This window comes from Cygnus atratus, chromosome 14, assembly GCF_013377495.2.
Source record: "Cygnus atratus isolate AKBS03 ecotype Queensland, Australia chromosome 14, CAtr_DNAZoo_HiC_assembly, whole genome shotgun sequence".
Taxonomy (NCBI): domain Eukaryota; kingdom Metazoa; phylum Chordata; class Aves; order Anseriformes; family Anatidae; genus Cygnus; species Cygnus atratus.
This window is the reverse complement of record NC_066375.1, coordinates 1,990,027-2,010,035: the sequence shown is the minus strand read 5'-3', so window position 1 is coordinate 2,010,035 and position 20,009 is coordinate 1,990,027. Positions and strand designations below refer to the sequence as shown.

The 20,009-nt window shown below is 40.4% G+C and overlaps 1 protein-coding gene across 9 annotated transcripts in view; it reads right to left on the bottom strand.

The window, feature by feature from the left end:
* Window positions 1-704: 704 nt before the first annotated feature.
* Window positions 705-20,009, bottom strand: part of P4HA2 (prolyl 4-hydroxylase subunit alpha 2) — a 30,663-nt gene continuing 11,358 nt past the window's right edge. For 2 of the 9 annotated variants that reach the window (XM_050713624.1, XM_050713623.1), the window contains exons 4-17: window positions 19,454-19,550; window positions 17,187-17,338; window positions 15,559-15,696; window positions 13,840-14,079; window positions 11,887-12,098; window positions 10,949-11,125; window positions 8,662-8,732; window positions 8,322-8,421; window positions 7,551-7,604; window positions 5,017-5,076; window positions 4,883-4,948; window positions 2,737-2,805; window positions 2,371-2,467; window positions 705-944 (exon numbers count right to left, since the gene is read on the bottom strand). In XM_050713624.1, the coding sequence (XP_050569581.1) occupies window positions 874-944; window positions 2,371-2,467; window positions 2,737-2,805; window positions 4,883-4,948; window positions 5,017-5,076; window positions 7,551-7,604; window positions 8,322-8,421; window positions 8,662-8,732; window positions 10,949-11,125; window positions 11,887-12,098; window positions 13,840-14,079; window positions 15,559-15,696; window positions 17,187-17,338; window positions 19,454-19,550 (1,604 nt within the window). In that variant the 3' untranslated portion in view covers window positions 705-873. Of the gene's footprint in view, window positions 945-2,370; window positions 2,468-2,736; window positions 2,806-3,684; window positions 3,711-4,882; window positions 4,949-5,016; window positions 5,077-7,550; window positions 7,605-8,321; window positions 8,422-8,661; window positions 8,733-10,948; window positions 11,126-11,886; window positions 12,099-13,839; window positions 14,080-15,558; window positions 15,697-17,186; window positions 17,339-19,453; window positions 19,551-20,009 lie in introns of those variants that run through there. The other 7 variants (XM_035560746.1, XM_035560745.2, XM_035560743.2 and 4 more) reach the window with 6 other exon arrangements.

The window sequence follows — 20,009 nt, the reverse complement described above, 5'->3', positions numbered from 1 at the left end:
AATCAAGAATAGTCAAGACTGCTGAAAACTGAAAAAGCCTTCAGGTTTTTCTAACAGCTTGCATCAAGTCCAGATAGCCCCTCACAATATAAATGTAACACTGGGCAGGGCTTATCATAAGTATTGTGACTATTGTACTGAGATCACTTGTCCGACTGACCCCAAATGTGCAGCTTGTCTGTCTGCCCTCGTGGTACAACATATTGTTAATACACAAGTTAAGCTTTCCAGCTTCAGTAGAAGGTGCAAGAGTTGTGTTGTGCTCTAGCCTAAGTAAAGCATTGTCCAAAACAACGTCTTTCTAAAAGTAAAGGACAACAAAGCAACACACCTTCAATGAAGGACAAAGCAAAGGCCCGCTGCTCCCTGAACCAAAGCACTGATGTACTCATTAGGGACACAATAGAAAATCATTTTTTTGGAAAGAACATTTATTTGTTTCAAAACTCATGATCCATAGAAATACAATAAAATCAACATGTACACAACTTAAAAACTTTGGTTCAAAGAAATATTTAACATCTAAAACTTCTGAGGTACAAAAGGCACAAGACCAGGCACTCAAAAACACCGAATCGCCCACAGCATTGTTTGCACCATTACTACAGAGAAAGTTGAGGGTGGAAGACTAGTAAAATAAGGGGGGAGGGAGGGTGGGGAATGGGACTTGGAGACTGAGAAATAACAGCAACCAAAACACAAGTATGTGTACAAAGCCATTTACTTTCACTCACAAGTGTTACATATTTTATCCTCTTTGGGTAAAGTGCCAGGAATCTTGGGAAAAAAGATGGATCATTTCTTAGAAATGAACTGGAAGAACAAACAGTAGAAAAGGAGATGAAGAAACAAAGGCCTGCAGCAGGTCGGATTTCAGTCAACCTCTGTTCTCCCACAAGGTCTTAAAAATTCATTTCCTCTTTCGTGAAACCATTTATTTGAAACTGTGGAACAAGGATGTGAAATTAGTTACCACCATGCACCCAGTCTGTACATATTACTGCAACCCAGAGTGTTACTTCAGGTAAAGCCTTATACCTGCTTACACCTCTTTACCCATCCAATGGTAAACAGGAAGATTCAGAGTGCTGGGGAAGAAAAGGTCTTCCCAATTGCACAATAGGAACAAAGGAGTTTGTTGTGGAACTGGTGTCATTTACAAAGCACTCCAGGGGAATGCCATGGAGGTTGTGGGAGGTGGGTACAGGAATGGATGACGGGAGAAATATAGGCTACTTTCAGCAGTTAACAGAATATCCCAGTGACCAAACAGCTGGACAAAGTAGGAAACAGCCCCTTGTTGACAGACTATGGACGTCTCAGGCAAACAAGAGGTAGCATCTATCTCCTATTAGCCGTGCATATCAGAATGTTTGCTTCCAGGAAGCATGGTAGCGCCCATCTGATCAGATAGCATGAGCAGGAAAGTTCTTGGGCAAGCTAAAGTGGGAGTGTGCTACAGGGAGAAATCTAAAAACACATACGCAATACTACCTCGTTTCTTTCTAGTATGTACTGTATTTTGTATAAAAACATTCTTCTGTCATTTTCTGGGTAAGTGGCTCAGTTAACTGGCACACTGTTGTGGCTGAAGAGGTTCCCTGTATATATAATATCCTTATATATATATATATATATATTATATATTTATATATATATATATATCCTTAGACACTCTCTGCAGAAGTACTCAGGCCCCACTTAACTGTTTATTCATGCCCTTAAACCACAAAGCGTGTAAGGTAGATGTGAATGTTTGCAAAGACCTCTCCCCCACTTTCAGTTAGAACTATACACAAGTTTTGTAGGAACGGGCCTGATTCTAATCAACTGATACTTCAAGTCATCCTGATGCAGATATAGATCATAGTGATAGGACAAGTGATAACGGCTTTAAACTAAAAAGGGGTAGATTTAGATTAGGTATTAGGAATAAATTCTTTACTATGAAGGTAGTAAGGCACCAAAACAGGCTGCCCAGGGACACCCCATCCCTGGAAGTGTTCAAGGCCAGGCTGGATGTGGCTTTGAAGAGCCTGGTCTAGTGGAAGGTGTTGCTGCCCATGGCAGGGGGGTTAGAATTAAGTGATCTGTAAGATCCCTTCTAAGCGAAAGCATTTTATGATTCTATACTACGCAAATCCAGTGACATTCTTACAGGCTTTCTGTTATCATTGCCACAAAAGATGCTTTCACTAGAAAAAGTGATAGCTTACTGCTTCACATTGATGGTGTAAGTTTTCAGTATTGACAAGTAATTCCTGAAGTTAAAATAGCACCACCTAAGTTATTAAATGCTGTTATAAGGGTACGGTATATCACCACCTTTGTATGCATACAAGGTTTTGTTCTTAAAAGAATTTTACTTACCCCATTTACACCCTACTAGGACTGGGCAAGCTGCATGCCTTGTTCTATAATCACCCTCGCCACTTCTGAAAAGATTGTACCAAAACACTGCTGTTCCCTGCAAACAGATCAGTTCGAGATTAGCCAAAACCCACCCAACTTAATCATTCAGGCACACAAACTTAGGAAAAAACATCTAGTCCCAACTCTAGTTCAGTCATGTTCACCACAGAGAGTGAACACAATCCTTATTTGTTAAGAACACCTCTACACAAACTGTTCACATTAGACACTGCCGCATTCACTGACTTAAAGGGATGCCAGACTGTACTGAGAAGGACGGAAAAAGGAGAAGAGGAGAACAAGCCACACACGAAGAGACTTTACCTTCTTGGGCCATATCGCTGCCCCGAAGTCTGGGAAAACTGTAGCTCCTCCAGCTTCTACATCACTCATCTGAGAAAACAAAGTGAGCAAACTGACCATTTACAGCACTTTTGTACATGCAGTCCCACAAGCTTAAGCGCCCCAGATCCTAACAGATTTCTACTGGCACCTGTCTACAAGAGGCACTAATGAAGAAAGGATGCATTTTGATCAGCAGGAACTGCAAAGCCTGCTATTCCAGCTGAAGGTTTTTGTTTAGCACTTCTAGATTATGTATAATCTATTACACAAACTAGCCATAAAAAGTTGTGTACCTGCAATGTTCTAGAGTACTACCTTGTTAACAAGGGAGAAGACTTCAGAGTAAGTCCGTTTCAAGAATTTCATTCTAGTTTATGATCCAATTAGAAAAATAAGTGTCTGTTAAACCACACATTTCCTCATAAATTGAAACCGTGTCCTTGGAGCTTATTTTCATAATTTAGTTTATGCATCTTGGTCAACCACTTCAGAAACTATAAACCATTAGAAAAATCTCACTTTTCCTCACTGTTTCTATGAGGTTCAACAACCTCATGCCACTTCAAGTGCTTCATGCATCTCAAGCTTAAATACATATAGCAAAATATAGTTCTAAAGAAATGCTTACATCTTTACGCTTTGCCCTTCTACACTGCAATGAATTTAGCCCAATGAATTTATCATTTATGGTGGATTCACTATAAGCTCTACAGACTTTATTCAAAACCTGAAGTTACTGGAAAGACTCCCATTAAAATAGAAAGTCTTACCACAGTTTCAGTAAGTTTTTGATCAGGTACTAATTACAAGAAACAACTGAGTCAGATCCAACTCCCACCAAATTTAAAACAATCATGAATGCAATCCCCCAAGTCCCCCATATTCTCTATTGTAACTTGGATTTCTGTTTAAAGCAGATGTTATTACCACTCTGGTGTCCTCCTGCTTGGTACCTACAATAAAAGGGCACAAGATGCCATAGGTGCACAGTGTTTTGCCCCTTCCAACTAGAAAGCACGTGCATGCAACTTTGCCAGTTAATACCTACATCTTAGCAACAAACCACTCTTTAGTAGGGACATTGGTACAAGTATGGTATGTTCTACTTGGACATACAAAGGGTAAAGTGCCTTTGACCATGTACAACTGGCAGAGGATACGATGCGGAGCACTCACTTGAGATCAAGGTTTGTTCAAGAGTCTGCGAAGCAAGAGAGATTGAGGCAATTTGAATTAAAGCCTCTTAGCAGCAGTATCTCACAGCTGTTTATCTTATTCTGACTCATTTCAGAGATTTTTCTGCACTCAAAAGTATTTCTGATTCTGTTTTGAGATAGACTTTGCACTCGGAATACTAGCTCAACCATAATGATCTCATCACAATTTATATTTGAAATTATCACTCAAAAGTTAGATATAGCTGATTAGGTGATCCTAATTAACCATATGGTTGAGCAGAAGTTGATTGAGTGTCATCAGAACAAGACTACTGTGAAAACATTAGGCCACTAGTATCAGTGCCAATTAAGTGCCAGTGAGGATTTCAGTGTACATGGTCTGTAGGCTGTATAATGCATGCAACTAATGGATCTTTTCCGTTCTGCAGTTATAACCCCTTCCCCAGCTGCATCAAGTTTATTAGCTACGTCTCCTCCATTTACTGAAGCAACAGCTATGCAAGAGCAATTCTGGCTTTTGACAAGAAGTTAAAATGGAGGCTGACAGACCACAGCATCAAGTGCTGTCAAACACTGGTGGAAGAACACGACTGCCCCACAGTAAATGACTGATAGTCAAGTTCTCAAACAGTATCATATGAGTACCCCACGTACTCACCTTTGAGAAACAAACAAATAAGCCACATTCCTTTCTCCCACCAGTGAGAGTCCAATGAAATCAAAGATTTCATAGTAGAGTAGCCAAAAGGGGGAAGTGGGCTCTGTTGAAGTTTTCTGCTCTGAGGATATCAATTCTATTAACTCAAATGGGACAGCACCTGATGCTGCATGAATAAATACGACCCTATTTCCAGATACCAGGAAATCTCTGCAAATAAAACTGTACCAGCTGTAAACAAGATACTGCTAAAAGTTACACTCAATGCATAAAGGATCATCATACTTACATAGTTTAAAAAAGTGGCCACACGATTTCCAGTCCCTAACCGCTTGAAAGCATCTGGCTCATCTTTCTATAAAATTAAATAAGAATAACTGCAAACTTCAAGCTCACAGACAGCAGACAAACAGAGGTACTTACATAGTTAAGAAACGTCGCTAGCCTATTTCCTTCCGATTTGAGTGTGCTGTCAAAGGGTCGCTGTAACAGACAACAACTTTAACCCATGTTCCAAACTGGCTCACACTAGAGTTGTGTAGCTCTGCAGAAAGAACTTTAGACTCAATTTAGAGTCGGAATAAAGATGGGACTTCACACAGGGCAGCTCTAAAGCCATTGGAAATTGCAGCCACAGTGCAAAATGCATGCACATTGCACTTGGATGCTATAAGGAGAAATATCACTGAAGCAATTCTCAGGGCATTAGAGTAGAAGCAATGCTTTCTGGGCCTGCAGCACAGACACTAAGTAACCTGAAAGTTATCACCAGGCTAGGACTTTACTAGACACTGATCCAAAGCCAACAGCTGAGGTGAATATGGAAAATTCAGCTTGAACATGCTTTAGGTAAAATACTAATTCCCATTAAATGCAGTAGTGATTCTCAGAGAAGTAACGTCATGAAAAAAGGAAATGCATTTCTCACTAGCAGCGATGAAATAGAACAGCAGTAGTAAGTTTCTCTCAGGTGGTTGCCTATCTACAATTAAGGACCACATCAAAAAGATCAAAAAGTTTCTACTCTGCAGAAAGTGTTTTGAGTTTCATTTAAGTATGACATCATATTTGTGCCAGTTTAGAAGCAGAAAACATCTAGAATTCCAGTACATCTCTGTTCCCTTCAAAAAACAGAATTAAAGGTTTATTTACATTACTAATAGTCAGGAACTAATTTAAGCCAAGTGACATTAAGGTGCACTCTTCTACACAAAAACAATCATCTTCAGCAGTCAAAAAAGCAGGAATTGGTATCAGGAAAAACAAACAGCAAGGAAACCCACCATCCCTAAGACAGTTCAATCTACTTGAATATTTCAAGAAATAAAAGGTCTTTCCTGAAATGGGTTCAAAGCGTAACTTTGTGCATCAGTGCAAGCAAATTCAATCTAAAAGCCAACACGACAGCATAGATATGGGTCTCCCTTTTTTCCACCACCTCTGCCAAACCCTGGTCCAGCCATTCATTTCTGAACTTCAATAATATCAAAAGATTTTTTGGTAACTTTTGAGCAATCAGTGTAATCTCCAAGTGTAATATGCAGTTAAAGTGTCTCAATTTAAGAGCTGTAAGGGAACAAAAAGCTGCGAGGCTGATCAGATGGTGAAACACAGCAATGCCTCTGAATTACAACACTGAAATCTGTGATGCACAGAGAGCCTGGCGGACCAGTCCAAACCCATGGCAAATTCCACAGTTGTCTTGCTTTAACCGATGACTTCAGCCAAGGTTATGTTCCAAATGAAGCTCTGTCCCAGCTGCCTAATCCAAAAGTAAAGACCATACTGGCCAATTTGATGTCTGAGGTCCTGGAGTTCAAAGGCTCTGAAGAGAATTTAAGAGCATTTGCTTGACTCAGGAAACGAAGCAGTGTTAAAAGTTAACAGCAAAATTCTCTCAACAGGCCAAAGCTAACGAATATGAGCTTCCACAGCACTGAAAATCAGGATTGATTTTTTTTTTTTTTTAACAGTGCTAAGTAAGGTAGCTTCAATTCCATACTCACTTATTGGGCTGCTCTGTGGCTGCAGCAACCCATTCTACCCGGTAAAAAAACACTGGAATAAGCTGAATTAAGATAGATTCAATTGAAGACATGGCTCTTACTTGAAAAGAAGGCATCATAAATGGATTTTGTGTTTGTAAGTACTGGTCACCATAGCTCTCTGGTATGATCAGAGTTCTAAAACCATTTTAGAGTAGCAATGAAGAATTTGTTACTCTTCTCAGAGGTTGGACTAGATGATCTTGGAGGTCTCGTCCAACCTAGACGATTCTGTGATTCTCCTCTCTTGCAGCTAACGAGAGCTGTCACTTACCAGGTAGAGCCCTCTAGTGCCTGGTGTAGATCCAGCACGTACCAGCTCCAAGTGGTACTGCTTTCACCATAGCACTGCCATCCTGGACACAGCTGTCAAAGCCCTCTTCACAGCCCCCATAGCTGTAGCCATAATAAGGGCTTTGCCAGAATGGCTCTAAAACTCAGATTTCTATAAAAGCTACTTTTTTAAAGGAAAGTGGGAGGATGTCTCCTGCCCAGCCAGTTCCTGCAAAGTGCTTTAACATACCCAGCAAAGGAGGACTCAACTCTGCTAAACTCATAAGCCTCATGGAACAACTCAGACTCACAACCCAAAGCTCGCAGACCTAAGTTTCCTAATAAAGTAATGGAAAGAGCACATACAACTGCTGTATGACTTAACATCTCTACACTGCGCAAGGAACCAAAGGGCCAAAGATAAGCAGGCAGGCAGATTTGTTCTTTGTTCTCTTGAACTCTCAGCATCAGAGAAGGGAGTGTGAAAGCTTTCCAGAGGTCATTATTCATCCCATGCAGCAGGGCTATATATTGAGTGTTTTAGTATACAAGGCATTTTAATAAGGGTTTCAACAGTTCTCAGAGTAACCTGTTCCCCACTGCCACACACCCCCAAGAAATAATTAAGAGCAATCTTACCCTAGAAAAATCAAAGTGTGGTTCATACTGCCCTCCCATTCCATAATTAGCAACCTACAGCATGGAAGAAGAAAAACTGTGAACTGCAAATGACTGCTGCAGAAGATAACTCTCAAAGATCCAAAACATTGTTTGAAAAACAGTACTTTGTGGCAAAGATTGTTATCTACAACACATTTAACCCTATTTTTCTATAGATTACCAGAAATGAGGTATGCAGATGAAAAACATCTTAAGCATTCTCTTTCATAGTTTAAGGGTTCCCCTGAGACGAAACATTTAGCACTGAGAAACTTTAACAGCAGCACTCTTTACCTATCACTACAACAGCCTGTTTAACACAAATGAGCAGCAATAGTTTTATTACACCCATGTTCCCTCCTCTGAAGAGGCAGAATCTGAGCATGGGTATTTTACTAGCTTTTGCAGTCTTCAAAAGTGTCAGGCATTTCCCTCAAAACAAACTGGTAAATCAGATTTGTGCACAAAGTTATCTGGTATTCTTTAGATAGCCTCCATTCGTCTCTGCCTGTCACACAAAGGGAAGGCATCTACCTGGCAGGTCCTTACAGCCAGGGACATCCCCACTATTCTTCATGAGCCCCTTACCTATCCATTTCCTGGGAACTCATGTGTTCAGTCAGCAGACAACAGAACCCCTAGGAGGAGTTGAGTAAGATCCACGCCTACAGTTGTTTGTGCAAGTAGCACACCATCCTGACCAAGAAGTAGTTGTTGGATTTCATCTCGGTAAGAACCAAGCGTACTGACCTGCAACAGTTCAGCTGTTTTCACTGTTAACCCTGTGATCTGCTGCATTCGTTGATTCACCTTACCCACAACAGGATCATCATCTTCCTCCAGCCATGAGCTAGGACAAGGGAAAGGGATAGGAAAGATTTAAACGTTGTTTTAGAATACAAGCCACAACCACCCATTTCCCAAGCGAGAAGGATTTCTTCTGCCCTCAGTTACATAGCTGAGCCATTTACTATGCATTTCGTGTGCAAGCTTTTGCTACATGCAGCGCGCTTTGCATTTTCAGCTGTAGGTAGCAGATTAGGACTGTTAAGCACAGAAATCTTAAAGCTGAGCTCTCCTCTATGCTTACCTTTTTGATACCCTGTAGCTAGCCACTGTAAGGACACCGGTTTTGGGATCACGTACTGTGGCTCGTGCCAGCTGTGTCAAAAAAATCCCAAGTGGGAAGAAACATGTCAACTATAGGTTAAAAATATATAATTTTTCTTCATCCTAACCAAAATCAGCAGCCGATTTGTCAAATTTCAATGTATCAAAGGATTGAAGTTAAAGCTCCAGCCTAGACTTTGTTCCAATTTCATGTTAGAATCACGCATGCAGAAATGCAAGTGCAATGCATCACCTGCAGCTATTCCGGAAAGAGAACCCGACTGACTGCACAAGCCATGATATTCATTAAATCCACAAGTAGTCTGTGCTGAACAGTTATGGTTTTTTAAGGTACTTTTTAAACAGCTGGAGTCAATGTTAGCAAGAGGGAACAACAACAAAAGTTAACAACCTATGAAGCCTAAGTTCTTGGCAGAAAGAATTATTGGATGCTACATAAATTTAATCAGCCTGTTCCTCATGTGGACTGGGAAAAAACAGCCTCATTCTCAGATGAAAAATAACGGGTGAAAACTTTTACAGAATGAGCTACAAGTTATGGGGCACACAAATCCAGGGGTAGAGGACTCCTGAGGACAAGTTTCAACATTATCATGCTCAAATTTTTCCAATTGAAAAATGCCTGGAACACAATCTCAGTGACAGCCTGAGATCTTGGTACAACATTAGGAAGGTAATACTTCAGAAGCACAGCTCACCTACACGTCGTGAACAGCAAGTAATGCATCACTGTTAGGCCATGTCACTGTAATTGTAGGAAAAGTTTGTAACTTGGCAAAACTGATCAGATTTGCTGTGGTGTCAGAGCAATTGACTACTACTAGCTTAACAGGTCACTTTGCTTTCATACTTGCAACTGAGAACGAGAACTGGGACACTCCTTTGTTTAACTGCAAAGTCAGACCACATTTAAATTTAACTCCTGCAAACCACAAACACTTAAAAATCATGCCTTCTTCCTTTCACTTAATTATAGCTCCCAGAAAACCTTAACTGCATACCCTGAAAAAAATGCAATTATTTCCTTCGTTTTTTCCTCAATTAGATGCCAACCAACCTTACAATCCATGTTAACTGTCTTGTCTCTATACCAGAGTTCTTGGCAAAGCTACTCCTGTAATTCTGACTCAGTTATTTTGCTCCAGATTTCTCCTGCATAAATCATAACAGAAGAGCCAGGATGACTGAATGTTGGTCTTCACTTACACAGTGAAGCACAGCTTTTGGGATACAATTTAGCTTTTCAAACTTTTCATTATGCTGCCATTTTTAAGCTTGTACATGCTTGCTTGATTTCTGCACTGAGCATTTGATCTAATGGCGTATCTTTGTCTGTTCAGGCTTCCACACCAATAAAATGAAGAATTTTCTTGACCCTTTCCAGTGCTGAGCAGCTGACAAGTCTGCTCTGATGTATTGCCTGTAAAGTTGGAACAGTTTTTTGGAACTGGAGTAAGCGATTGCATTTTGCAAAACAAGCATGAAAACCAACTTGAATATCACGTACAGATGTTGCTTTTCTACCAGACAAAAAAATATTGGCAAGTGTAAACTGCAGATAATGTTAAGTGCCTAGAACTAAGAGTAGAAGTTTCTTGTAAATACATTTTAGAACAAAGGAAGCACTCATCTTTCCAAGCCCAAAACTAACATACTACTTCAGAGTTCTGTCTGAAAGCTTCCATGATTACTAACTAAACTTTCCTGGCTGAAAATTAAGTTGTATTTATTAATGACCATTTCATCACAGGACTTGCATTTTCCATTCTTTCAGCAGTGCTGCAGAATTCAGAACTATTCCTACAGCAGAGCTAGACAGATTTTGAAAAAAAAATTAATAAAATGGTTGCTTTTTTAATGAAAAACTTATCTGAATCTTAAGACTACAATATTTGCCTAGTGTTACTGATCCCAGTCCTACACTACGTAGGTGATATGAAGAGTTCCTCTGACTTTAGTGGCATAAGCAAAACTATTAAAAAGTTAAGACTTTCTGTAAGTAAAAATTCCTAAGCCATTTACTGAGAATTTTGCACAATTAACTGCAGCATTGCATAAATACCTTCAGGAGCCTGGTCTTTATAGTTCTATATCACTTGGCAGTTTCAAAATCATTCCCTTTAGGTTCACAGCTGCAGTGTATTATCTGTAGTATGAAATCAAGTCTCTCAAATCCTTTGCCTAGTCTTTGCTAACAGATTAAAGCACTGAGTATGTAGGCAATAGTGAGATGAAAGGAAGCTTACCCTTGGCTTAGCCAGCTGTTTAATTTTCTCTATTTCTTCATCAGACATGACATCATAATATCGTACAATATGAGGGCTATCCCATTCATCTTCTTCCTTAAAGGGAGCTATGAGCAGATGAGGGTTTCTGTTTCCATTATGGTACCTACAGAATAGCCTTTTCTGTCTTCGAGGTGTCTGAAACAAGACACTAAGTAAAACTCCTTGTTTGCTCAACCACTTTTCATGGATTTAAAACAGGCAAGAAAAAGTGTGCTTTATTTCAAAAACACTGGAAAAGCTGTCAGCTGACAGCTAATTTGAAGTAAGCCTGCGCGATTCTGCAATTTTCTGTGAAACTATGCACTCAAGATACCACAAAACACGTGAAACACTAATCTCTTGGAAAGCTAAATCACAATAGGCTTCAAATTAGACAAATACAATAAATACATAAATAACTAGCGGTGAAAAAAAAAAAGCATCCAGTTCTTATGATTACAACTATGCAGGGGGAACAAATTGATTCCTCCCCCTGCACTGAAATTAAAGCCAGGTTTGAAGAGAGGTACCAGAAACTGGTTGGTCAAAATGACTACCCCAGAGGGACACAGTCAAGACGCACAAAAGAGAAGGAATGATGCGATTCCATAACATTGGCAAACCATAACTATCTCTCCGTGGAAAACTCCTCCTACTATATTAATACAACCAGCATTTGAAATTGATTATGAGTTTGTCTATTCAGCAATTTTCAATAGTCTTTAAGTACAGCTGAGAGCTGTTTTTCTGTATAGGATTTACAGTAACTTAAGACAGAGTTGGGGACATAAGGTACAAATCTCATCCTGGACAGAATTACATTTAGATTTTCTGAAAAAAGTAACCAGCTGAGTAACATCAGCAAGCTTGATCATCCTTGTGCAAAGACAGTCAGAAAATCCTTGCCTTTCTCTTACCATTTTTACCCCTTCGCCTCTGCAAAGGGCCTCGTAGATATCACGCTCTGGCAAGTAGTCAAGAGGCCTCTCGTATGCACCACTTTGCACCACTGGTTCTGTTGTTGCCATTGTCTTGTTTAATGAGTTCTCTCTTGACTTCTCTTCTCTCTCCTTCTCCAGCAGCTTCTCAAAATATCGCAGATTACTGCCGGCTCTCTCATGAGTGCTGTCTTCATTGGGAAAAAAACACACAGGATCAGCAACTTATGCATATCTCAGGAACTGTTAATACAAACAAGCCTTTGCATCAATAATTCTCCCCTTCCTAAAGCATTATTAGGCAACCAAATGCAATAGCTCCAGTCTGCACTGTAAAACCAGTGCTGGGAGGTTTCTGTCCCTGCAAACGGAAGTTAGGCACATTCCTGCAAAACAGTTCCTGGAAGGACCTATCACAAAACATGCATTTCAGGCAGGAAAAAAAATAGAGGTTTTGACCTTCACAACCCTCCTGTTCTTCAAACGTGGCCTGCCTAGTTCCGCCCAGGAGAAGACCACCAAGCAAAGATCAAGCCAGTCTACTTGCTGCACCCTTCTCCACCATACTTCTCACCTGCACTGCACAAGTACGCTTTAACCCAGGACTGCAGTGGAGTCCCAGCCACAAACTTCAGTCCCAAAGGCTTCCTGTAAAGTTTGGAAGCTCAGAAGTTAAGCATTACCATTTACCAGCCTATCTATAGCATCCATTTGATGTTTATAACAGGCTTATAAGGGAGGTATCCTGGATCACTAGCATCATCAGACCTATCACTAGTGACTATTGATGATGGGGTTTATTGATTCATACCAACAACACATGGTTTTAACCATCTATTATACCTGACCCAGCACAACAAAGGAGGAACAATTTCCTATTCATCGCTATGTTTCCGGACACTAGCACCTAGAACAGTTTTCTTTTGCTTCTGACCTTTCCATGCTCATTGTGTTTCTTATTTAACTAACTCAGAAGGCCAAAGAAGTAACTACTCCTTGGAGAACAGGCTAATATTGGCTAGATGAAGGTTAGCCTAGAGCAGAGGAAGCTGCTACTCCCAGAAGGGACTGCCAAGTCTGTTCCACTGTTTGGTGCTGATAAGGATTTATGTTCTGCTATTAGCGCTAAACATTATTGCAGAGGGAGCTAGATTCAATACATATTCATATTCCTGTACATTTTAATCTGTGAATTCCAATGTCTGCAGATGTTAACATGATCTTTACTCTTCCCCTCCCCCTCAATAAAACAGCTTCATCTACTCTCGGGATGCAGCCAGCATCTAGATTAAGAACCACAGCTGATTTAAAAAACATACAAATGTATAAGACAGTAGATGTCAGATGTTAATTCTAATTGAAGAGGATAAACCTTCCCAACCCAAGAGGAAGGTAGAGCTGTACTGGAAGGGCTGTTTATTTGCTTACTCATAAGAAAGCTAGAAACAGACCAGAGACAAAAGCAGGCTTTAAGAAACCCCATCTATGATCTGATTACTCAAATACACTTTAAGATCTCAAAGAATTCACTTGGCATCAAAGAGTGCCTGCACAGAAGAATATAAAGAGAAATATAAGAGGTCAGTAGGACTTGACAGAAGAGGCAGTACTCCCCCCGAGTCCATGGTAGCCTTCACCTACACTTGAGACTTTAAACCCAGGCTTTAACCATTACCAAATGCATCTCAGTACACCTAAGCACTGGTACCAGTCAGACGCATTTAGTCTTTAGGTAATAACAGCACGGACTATAGGATGGCTTGCAGAAGATACTTCATTTACAAGTAGACTTTTCCCATAACTCATGTTTATTACAAGTCATCTGGCAGGATATCCTCCCAGTCAGCTCACCAATACATATGGACCATGACTGTTCTTGGCTGCTGCTGGCAATGCTTCCCAGTACCAGAATAGTGAGTCTTTGGTTCTTACCGAGGGATATCAGGCGCCTTGTGAGCTCCATGGCTCTGTGTAAGTCCCCAAACTGGAAAACAGCATAGCTGAGATAATCTAGGATCTCCACTTTACTGACTGTTGTGTCCTCCCCCTCATCATGCTGTTTTAAGGCTTGTTCCATCCAGAGCACTGTGTGATAGTAGTCTCCATCGTTGTAAGCAGTCTTGCCCATACCAAAGCAGTCACTCACTGTCAAAGATGACCTATATTTTGTTCCTAGTAACAAAAAGAAAAATTTAGCAATCCACACAGAAGCATCCTTGCCTTCAAACATTGGAAAATACCCATAAACACAATTTATCATCCATAAAAGGCTTCTAAAAAAGCATTGACAATGCTTTACATTCTGTACCAAACCGATCACCTTCAGGAATTAAAGATTATACTCCATCATAATTGTGGCATTCGTCCCTTTGGAAACCAAGAAAAGTTTAACAAAATTAGTATTATACTGTTCTGTTATCAAAAAAGACAGAGTGGACCGACAGCTTAGCAAACTTTACTGAAACTAAGTTACCACAGGTGATCGGAGAAGCCCGGCTATATGCAGAGCTAGCTTGTTTGCTCTTTACTTGATGTATACTTGTGCATACGTAGCTGATTGATACTTAGGCAAGCTAGGTATCCATTTGACTGTTTAGTTGCATACAGATTTCCGGTTGCTCCAGATCAACAGATGCATAGATATGACTTCATTTTAAGTTCACTCTTAATAACCTACATAAACTGTTTTGGAAACTCAGCTACCCAGACTCTAATGAAGCCTATTCAGTTTGTAAATAGTGTTACTGGAAGAGGTTATGGTTGCTAGTAAATCTCTTACAAGCAGGAGTCACAAAGTCACTCAGCTGCCAGAACACAAACAATCACAGAATCATTAAGGTTGGAAGAGACCTTCAAGACCATCTGGTCCAACCATCCCCTTACCACCAATGCCACCCACTAAACCATGTCCCTAAGCACCACATCCAACCTGTCCTTAAACACCCCCCAGGGACGGTGACTCCACCACCTCCCTGGGCAACCCATTCCAATGCCTGACCACTCTCAGAAGAAATTTCTTTTGTCATAATTTCCAACCTGAACCTCCCCTGGAGCAATTTGATGCCATGCCCTCTTAACATCATGCCATGCCCTAAATAACATCACAATATCACAAATACCGTCTATGTAGTTCCCAAAACATCTTTCTGTGGAATGTACTGTTAGTCCCCATTTCACAGATAAAGAAAAGGAGCCAAGTGATTCAGCCAAACCTCACTGGAAGATCACAAACAAGAACAGAACCAAGCTTTGGAAGAGCCATCAGAGCAATGAATTACAGAGCATCTCCTTCCCCCAGTTCTAAGTTCTCAGGGACAGGAAGTTGCCACGTTATTTGCCTACACAGTAACCAGCACAAGCAAGTTTGTCTGTTGCTTTGGTATGGTGATTACAAAAAAAAATCAGTATTTCCTTTTAAAACAATAGAAATAAAACACATGCTACTGGAGCTGGTCACTGCAGATCATGGCTCCCTGGCTTGAGTAGGAACAACCTCCAGGCTGTTCTCAAAATGCCAAAATAAACACAACCACAAGTGCCTGAGCTGCACAGTTTCAGAGCCACAGTCCTTCATCACTACTGAAGAAGGACTTCGAGAGTATGAGGATGCCTGTTGCCTTTTCTTTACAGAGGAGACCTTCGTACACTTGCCTGGTAAGTTTCCTCGAGACAGCGTTTCAGGATCCAGCTTGTACGTGTCCTGCAGGCGCATCAGAGCCTTTGCGGCTCCAGTCTCGTCTTCTTCAGTTGGAAAAAACTGACGTTGAATTGTGAGATTCGCAATAAAGCCTTTGCATTAAAAGGGAAAGAATGTTACTTCCATGGTTTGAATAAACATCAGTTCCAGACCAACACAGGAGAATTATCTGCTTTTTTGGAATTCTGAGATTCAGGTAACTTAGCTTTGAAGTCTCTCATTAGGCTCTTGATTTATTTAAACTTTGCTTTCTGTCCCATTTTAAGAAACAGCTCATGGGCAAATGACAAGAGATAAATAACTATCGACAGTTTACTTGTGCCACACAACTGAAGTACAATGTGAATCTAATAATCTTCAGTTTCCTCACTCTCCTTCCAGCATGAAAGCTTAAGCTTTCACCAGTTCTCCTTCTGAAATACCCAGAGACAACTGCAGATCATAGCACTGGAAAATGATCTCAGATTTTTTCAACCCATAAAGCCATAACGACTTTTCAAATCTCAGCTCAGGACAGAAACACTGATCCAGAAAACCCTAAACAGGAGTAGAACCTTACTTGTTAAGAGGCTTTTAAATCTGGCAAGTAAGAACAGGCAACATTTTATGTAGTGCATTTCATTTCGAAGTAAGTATTATCAAGGTTGTATAGCAGGTTGGTTGGCTGAGAAGGGGAGGCAATCAACCAAAGAAAAAAACTCAGCCATTTCTAGCCATGCAACAAGCAGAACTGGAAAAGGGAGTCTTAGAAAAGGAATTAGAGACAGAAGTATTCAGTTGAATTAAGTATTTTATTTCTCTCTAGGATGACTATTCCAAAAAACAATAAAAATCTTGGCTGAGAGAAAACTTCAAATGCGGAGGAGAAAGGGAAAACATGCAGTTCTGCCTGAAAAACATACCTTCTTCCCCCTTACTTTCAAGGGGTCCAGTAAAAATAAGCTTGCATTTAAGAAAATAAGCTTAAGGAAGCAAATTCAAGCAGACACTAACAATATGATGCAAGAGCAAAGATTAGTAGTGGAAACTTTTGATTTAGGATAGGTTTACAGATAGCAGTTGTATATTATCCAGTTATGAGACATTTGCCAACTGTTAGCGATGGAGCTGACAAGAATTCCTTTACCAGCTCAGTGCAGGTCTCATTTTGATCCTTAAGTCTTATCTACTGATCAACATGGTTTAAAAGCAACGACTGCTTACAGAAGCAGCAGATTGGGAAGACAGATGAGTAAGCTTTTACACAGACGAATATAAAACTCAATAAAAGGCATAAAACCTTTTCTAACACAACTGACCATTTCAGCATATCCCACTCTCCTGTCATAAACAGCACAAGCCACCCAGACATAACGTGCCTATTACAGGTAACAGCTTCTGAGTCTTGACTCTGTCCTGTTCAAGCACCAAGTTTACTGGTTAGCCAAGCAAGTGAAACAAGAGGCCAGCCATTGGTTTAAGTTTCAAACAAACTTGGCAACAGTAAACCACAGCTGAGCTTGCAACTTTCCAGAAGATGACAGGAAGCAACAGTGCTGTAAGGCTGCCTCCCACCAGCACCTTCTTCGCTGTAGCTCCTTACCGTTTGTTGTATCCTGAAGAACCAGGTTTTCTAATTCCAGCCAATCCGTATTTAAACGCTTCACCAACTTGTATGCATTTACAGGGTGTGCCAGATACCCTTCTGGATCAGAGGTTGATTTGCTAGTCAGTACATCCATTTTTTCAGCCCAGCTGGAAAGAGAATTGCATGCCTCAGTCTGAGAACAATTTATGAATGCATGTCTTCCTTCTTAAGTCACCCTAATTACACCACTAGAATAAATTTATTGCTGCTTTTGCCATCATAACCAGCTGTCAAGCTTTCAACTTTACGAGGACAAAGTGGAGTACAATTTATTTTTAAAATCACAATATTCTTTTGAAGGAATTTATTTCCCTGCTTTTTATTTTAAATCTTACTACAGTAGACATGCAGCTCTTGAAGTCTAAGCCATCAGTTTTCAGCACACTGCACTTCAGAAAATAAAAGTGATATATGGAGCACAACACTGAGTATCATTTAATCCATCTTTGTAAAAATACAAACAACACCCCAGAGCTTTTTAGCTTTATGGAAAATAGACCCCAATCTTTGATTTTCAGACTGGAAACCGTCAGGTAGAGTACATAAAGAGTGCTGTCAGTCACCTAGCATGCACCAGTCAGCTTCAAAGCAGCAGTGGGATACCAGTAGTGGGATGCCATGCTTTGCTGGCAGTTATATCACTGATGCTACATTGTGAATTTCTTCTGCTGCTCTTCATATTATCCCTTAATAGAAAAATCTGGCCAGGCTCTGTGTTCCACTCTCCAGTGCTCCATAGGAAGAAAACACTGCTGAGATAAGCTAATAGTGAACATTAGAAGTCCCTTCAAGTCTAATCTCAAACCCAGTAAGCCATGAATGAACCGTGGTTGTAAGCAATTTTATACAAGCATTGCCACGTATCACCATACTGCCTGGCTTATTCTGTGAACTGTGATGTTGCAACAGAAAGCAAAACTAAGATTACACACAGAGATCCTTTGCAGGGATATCAGATTAACAATATGTTGAGACAAGTCTCTCACATTTCCTTTTTTTAATCTGGCTTTCACTACTTCTAATATTAATTTTGCAAAGCAGTAATAAGGTGAAGTTCTACTCTTTACTCACATCACAATATTTTGAATCAAACATCTCTAGAACTAATTAGACAGTAGTGAAAAACGTTACCCTATTCAATGTTGAAATTTAGCACCTTTATTACAAAGTATATTGGATGCCAGAGCTCAAATATTGTAACAGTGGCAGAATACTCTTGCTTATAAATAAGCAAGAATACAGTCAACTGAAAGCTTAACACAAAAATCTCTTTTGATGGACTGACACATGCAAGTGTGTTGGTTTTTTTTAAAAGATCAGTTTATACATATATTCAACTCACATCCTCTTTAATCACACTTGAACAGGAGACACCTTTTCTTCAGAAGGGTAGCTTTTCAAGAAATGAATATTTAGGCATACATAAGTGATGAGGAATTCATATTTCACTGCTTCATAACCCTAACCCCACCCTACAATCCCAAAGGGAGATCAAACAGCCAGATACAGTCTGGAGTTCATAAAGTCTTTGGAAAGCATGGCTCCACCAGCTACAGGCACAAAACTCTCCTGAACCTGGACCTCATACCATTCTAGTGTCACGCCTTGTTAGGTATTACTTTTAGCTAGGGAAGCAACAGTCTTCCTAAGGGACATAGAAAGTATCGGTTGTCAGCAAGAACCTTTCATCTGATCTGAGCCACCAGGATAATCTGAGCTGTGCTATAGTTGGGTGGGTAACTGAAGAGAGGCAGGCAAGAACACCGTCCCTGAGAGCAAAGGCAGCACAGGAGGGAAGTCAGGTTCAGCGTGCACTCCACTACACAGTGCAGCTGATATTTTGCCATGATGCACCACTTAGAAGCTAGCAGAGCACTGGCAGCCACACGCATTCAACTCACACAAACAAAGCTCCTGACTGACATAGGCGTCTTCTCCACAGGAGTACTGTGATGGCACAGGGACAGGGAAAGAAGCAGAAAAACGCCAGTAGACAGTCACTAAACAGACTAAGTTCAAAAATATCTGAAGCAGGGCCCCCTCTGTAGGTTTGTGGGAATAAGTTACATGCAGCTTACTACCCGTGTTCTCACTGATAATTTATCGAGGACATGCTAACCAGAACTAATGGCTAGGACTGGCAACAGGAAGGTGTAGTTAATCCAACACAACAGGTTCTGCACTTTGTCACCCCTCACCGTTAAGCAGACTTCTCCCCCTACCTTTTAATCTGAGACAGCTTGACCTCTTCTGCTCGGATGTATTCTTTTAAAGACTGCACCAAGTCTTTCTCTGCATAAATGAGATCTGTCATTTGACCTGAAGAAAGAATACGACCAAGTGTTAATCACATACAAGAGAAGTTTTCCAGCAGCAGACAAGACAGACCTCAGCTACTGTAGAGCTATTAAAACCAACAAAGAACAGACAAATTTAAGATGTGCAGTTTAAAGCTTGTATGCGTAGTAGATTTTGGGGCTTACAAGTCCAGCATTCAGATGCTTCAAAGGGCTTTTAAAATCTCAACTTCAGTTGCCCATACAGCTTTACTGTGACTGTTTCACTGCCTCTGAATTACTTTTAGTACTATAATTGTATGCCAGATAATCAAAAGAAAGGTTTGACATTAACACAGCTATTGAGTCAAAGCAACAAAAGATGCAAATAGTTGCCATAACATCTGTTCTACATACAGATGCAGATGAGGTCACACTAGTAAGTTACTAGTCAACTATTAGCATCACTTAAAATTACAGCTTTTCAATACGGGTATCTGGG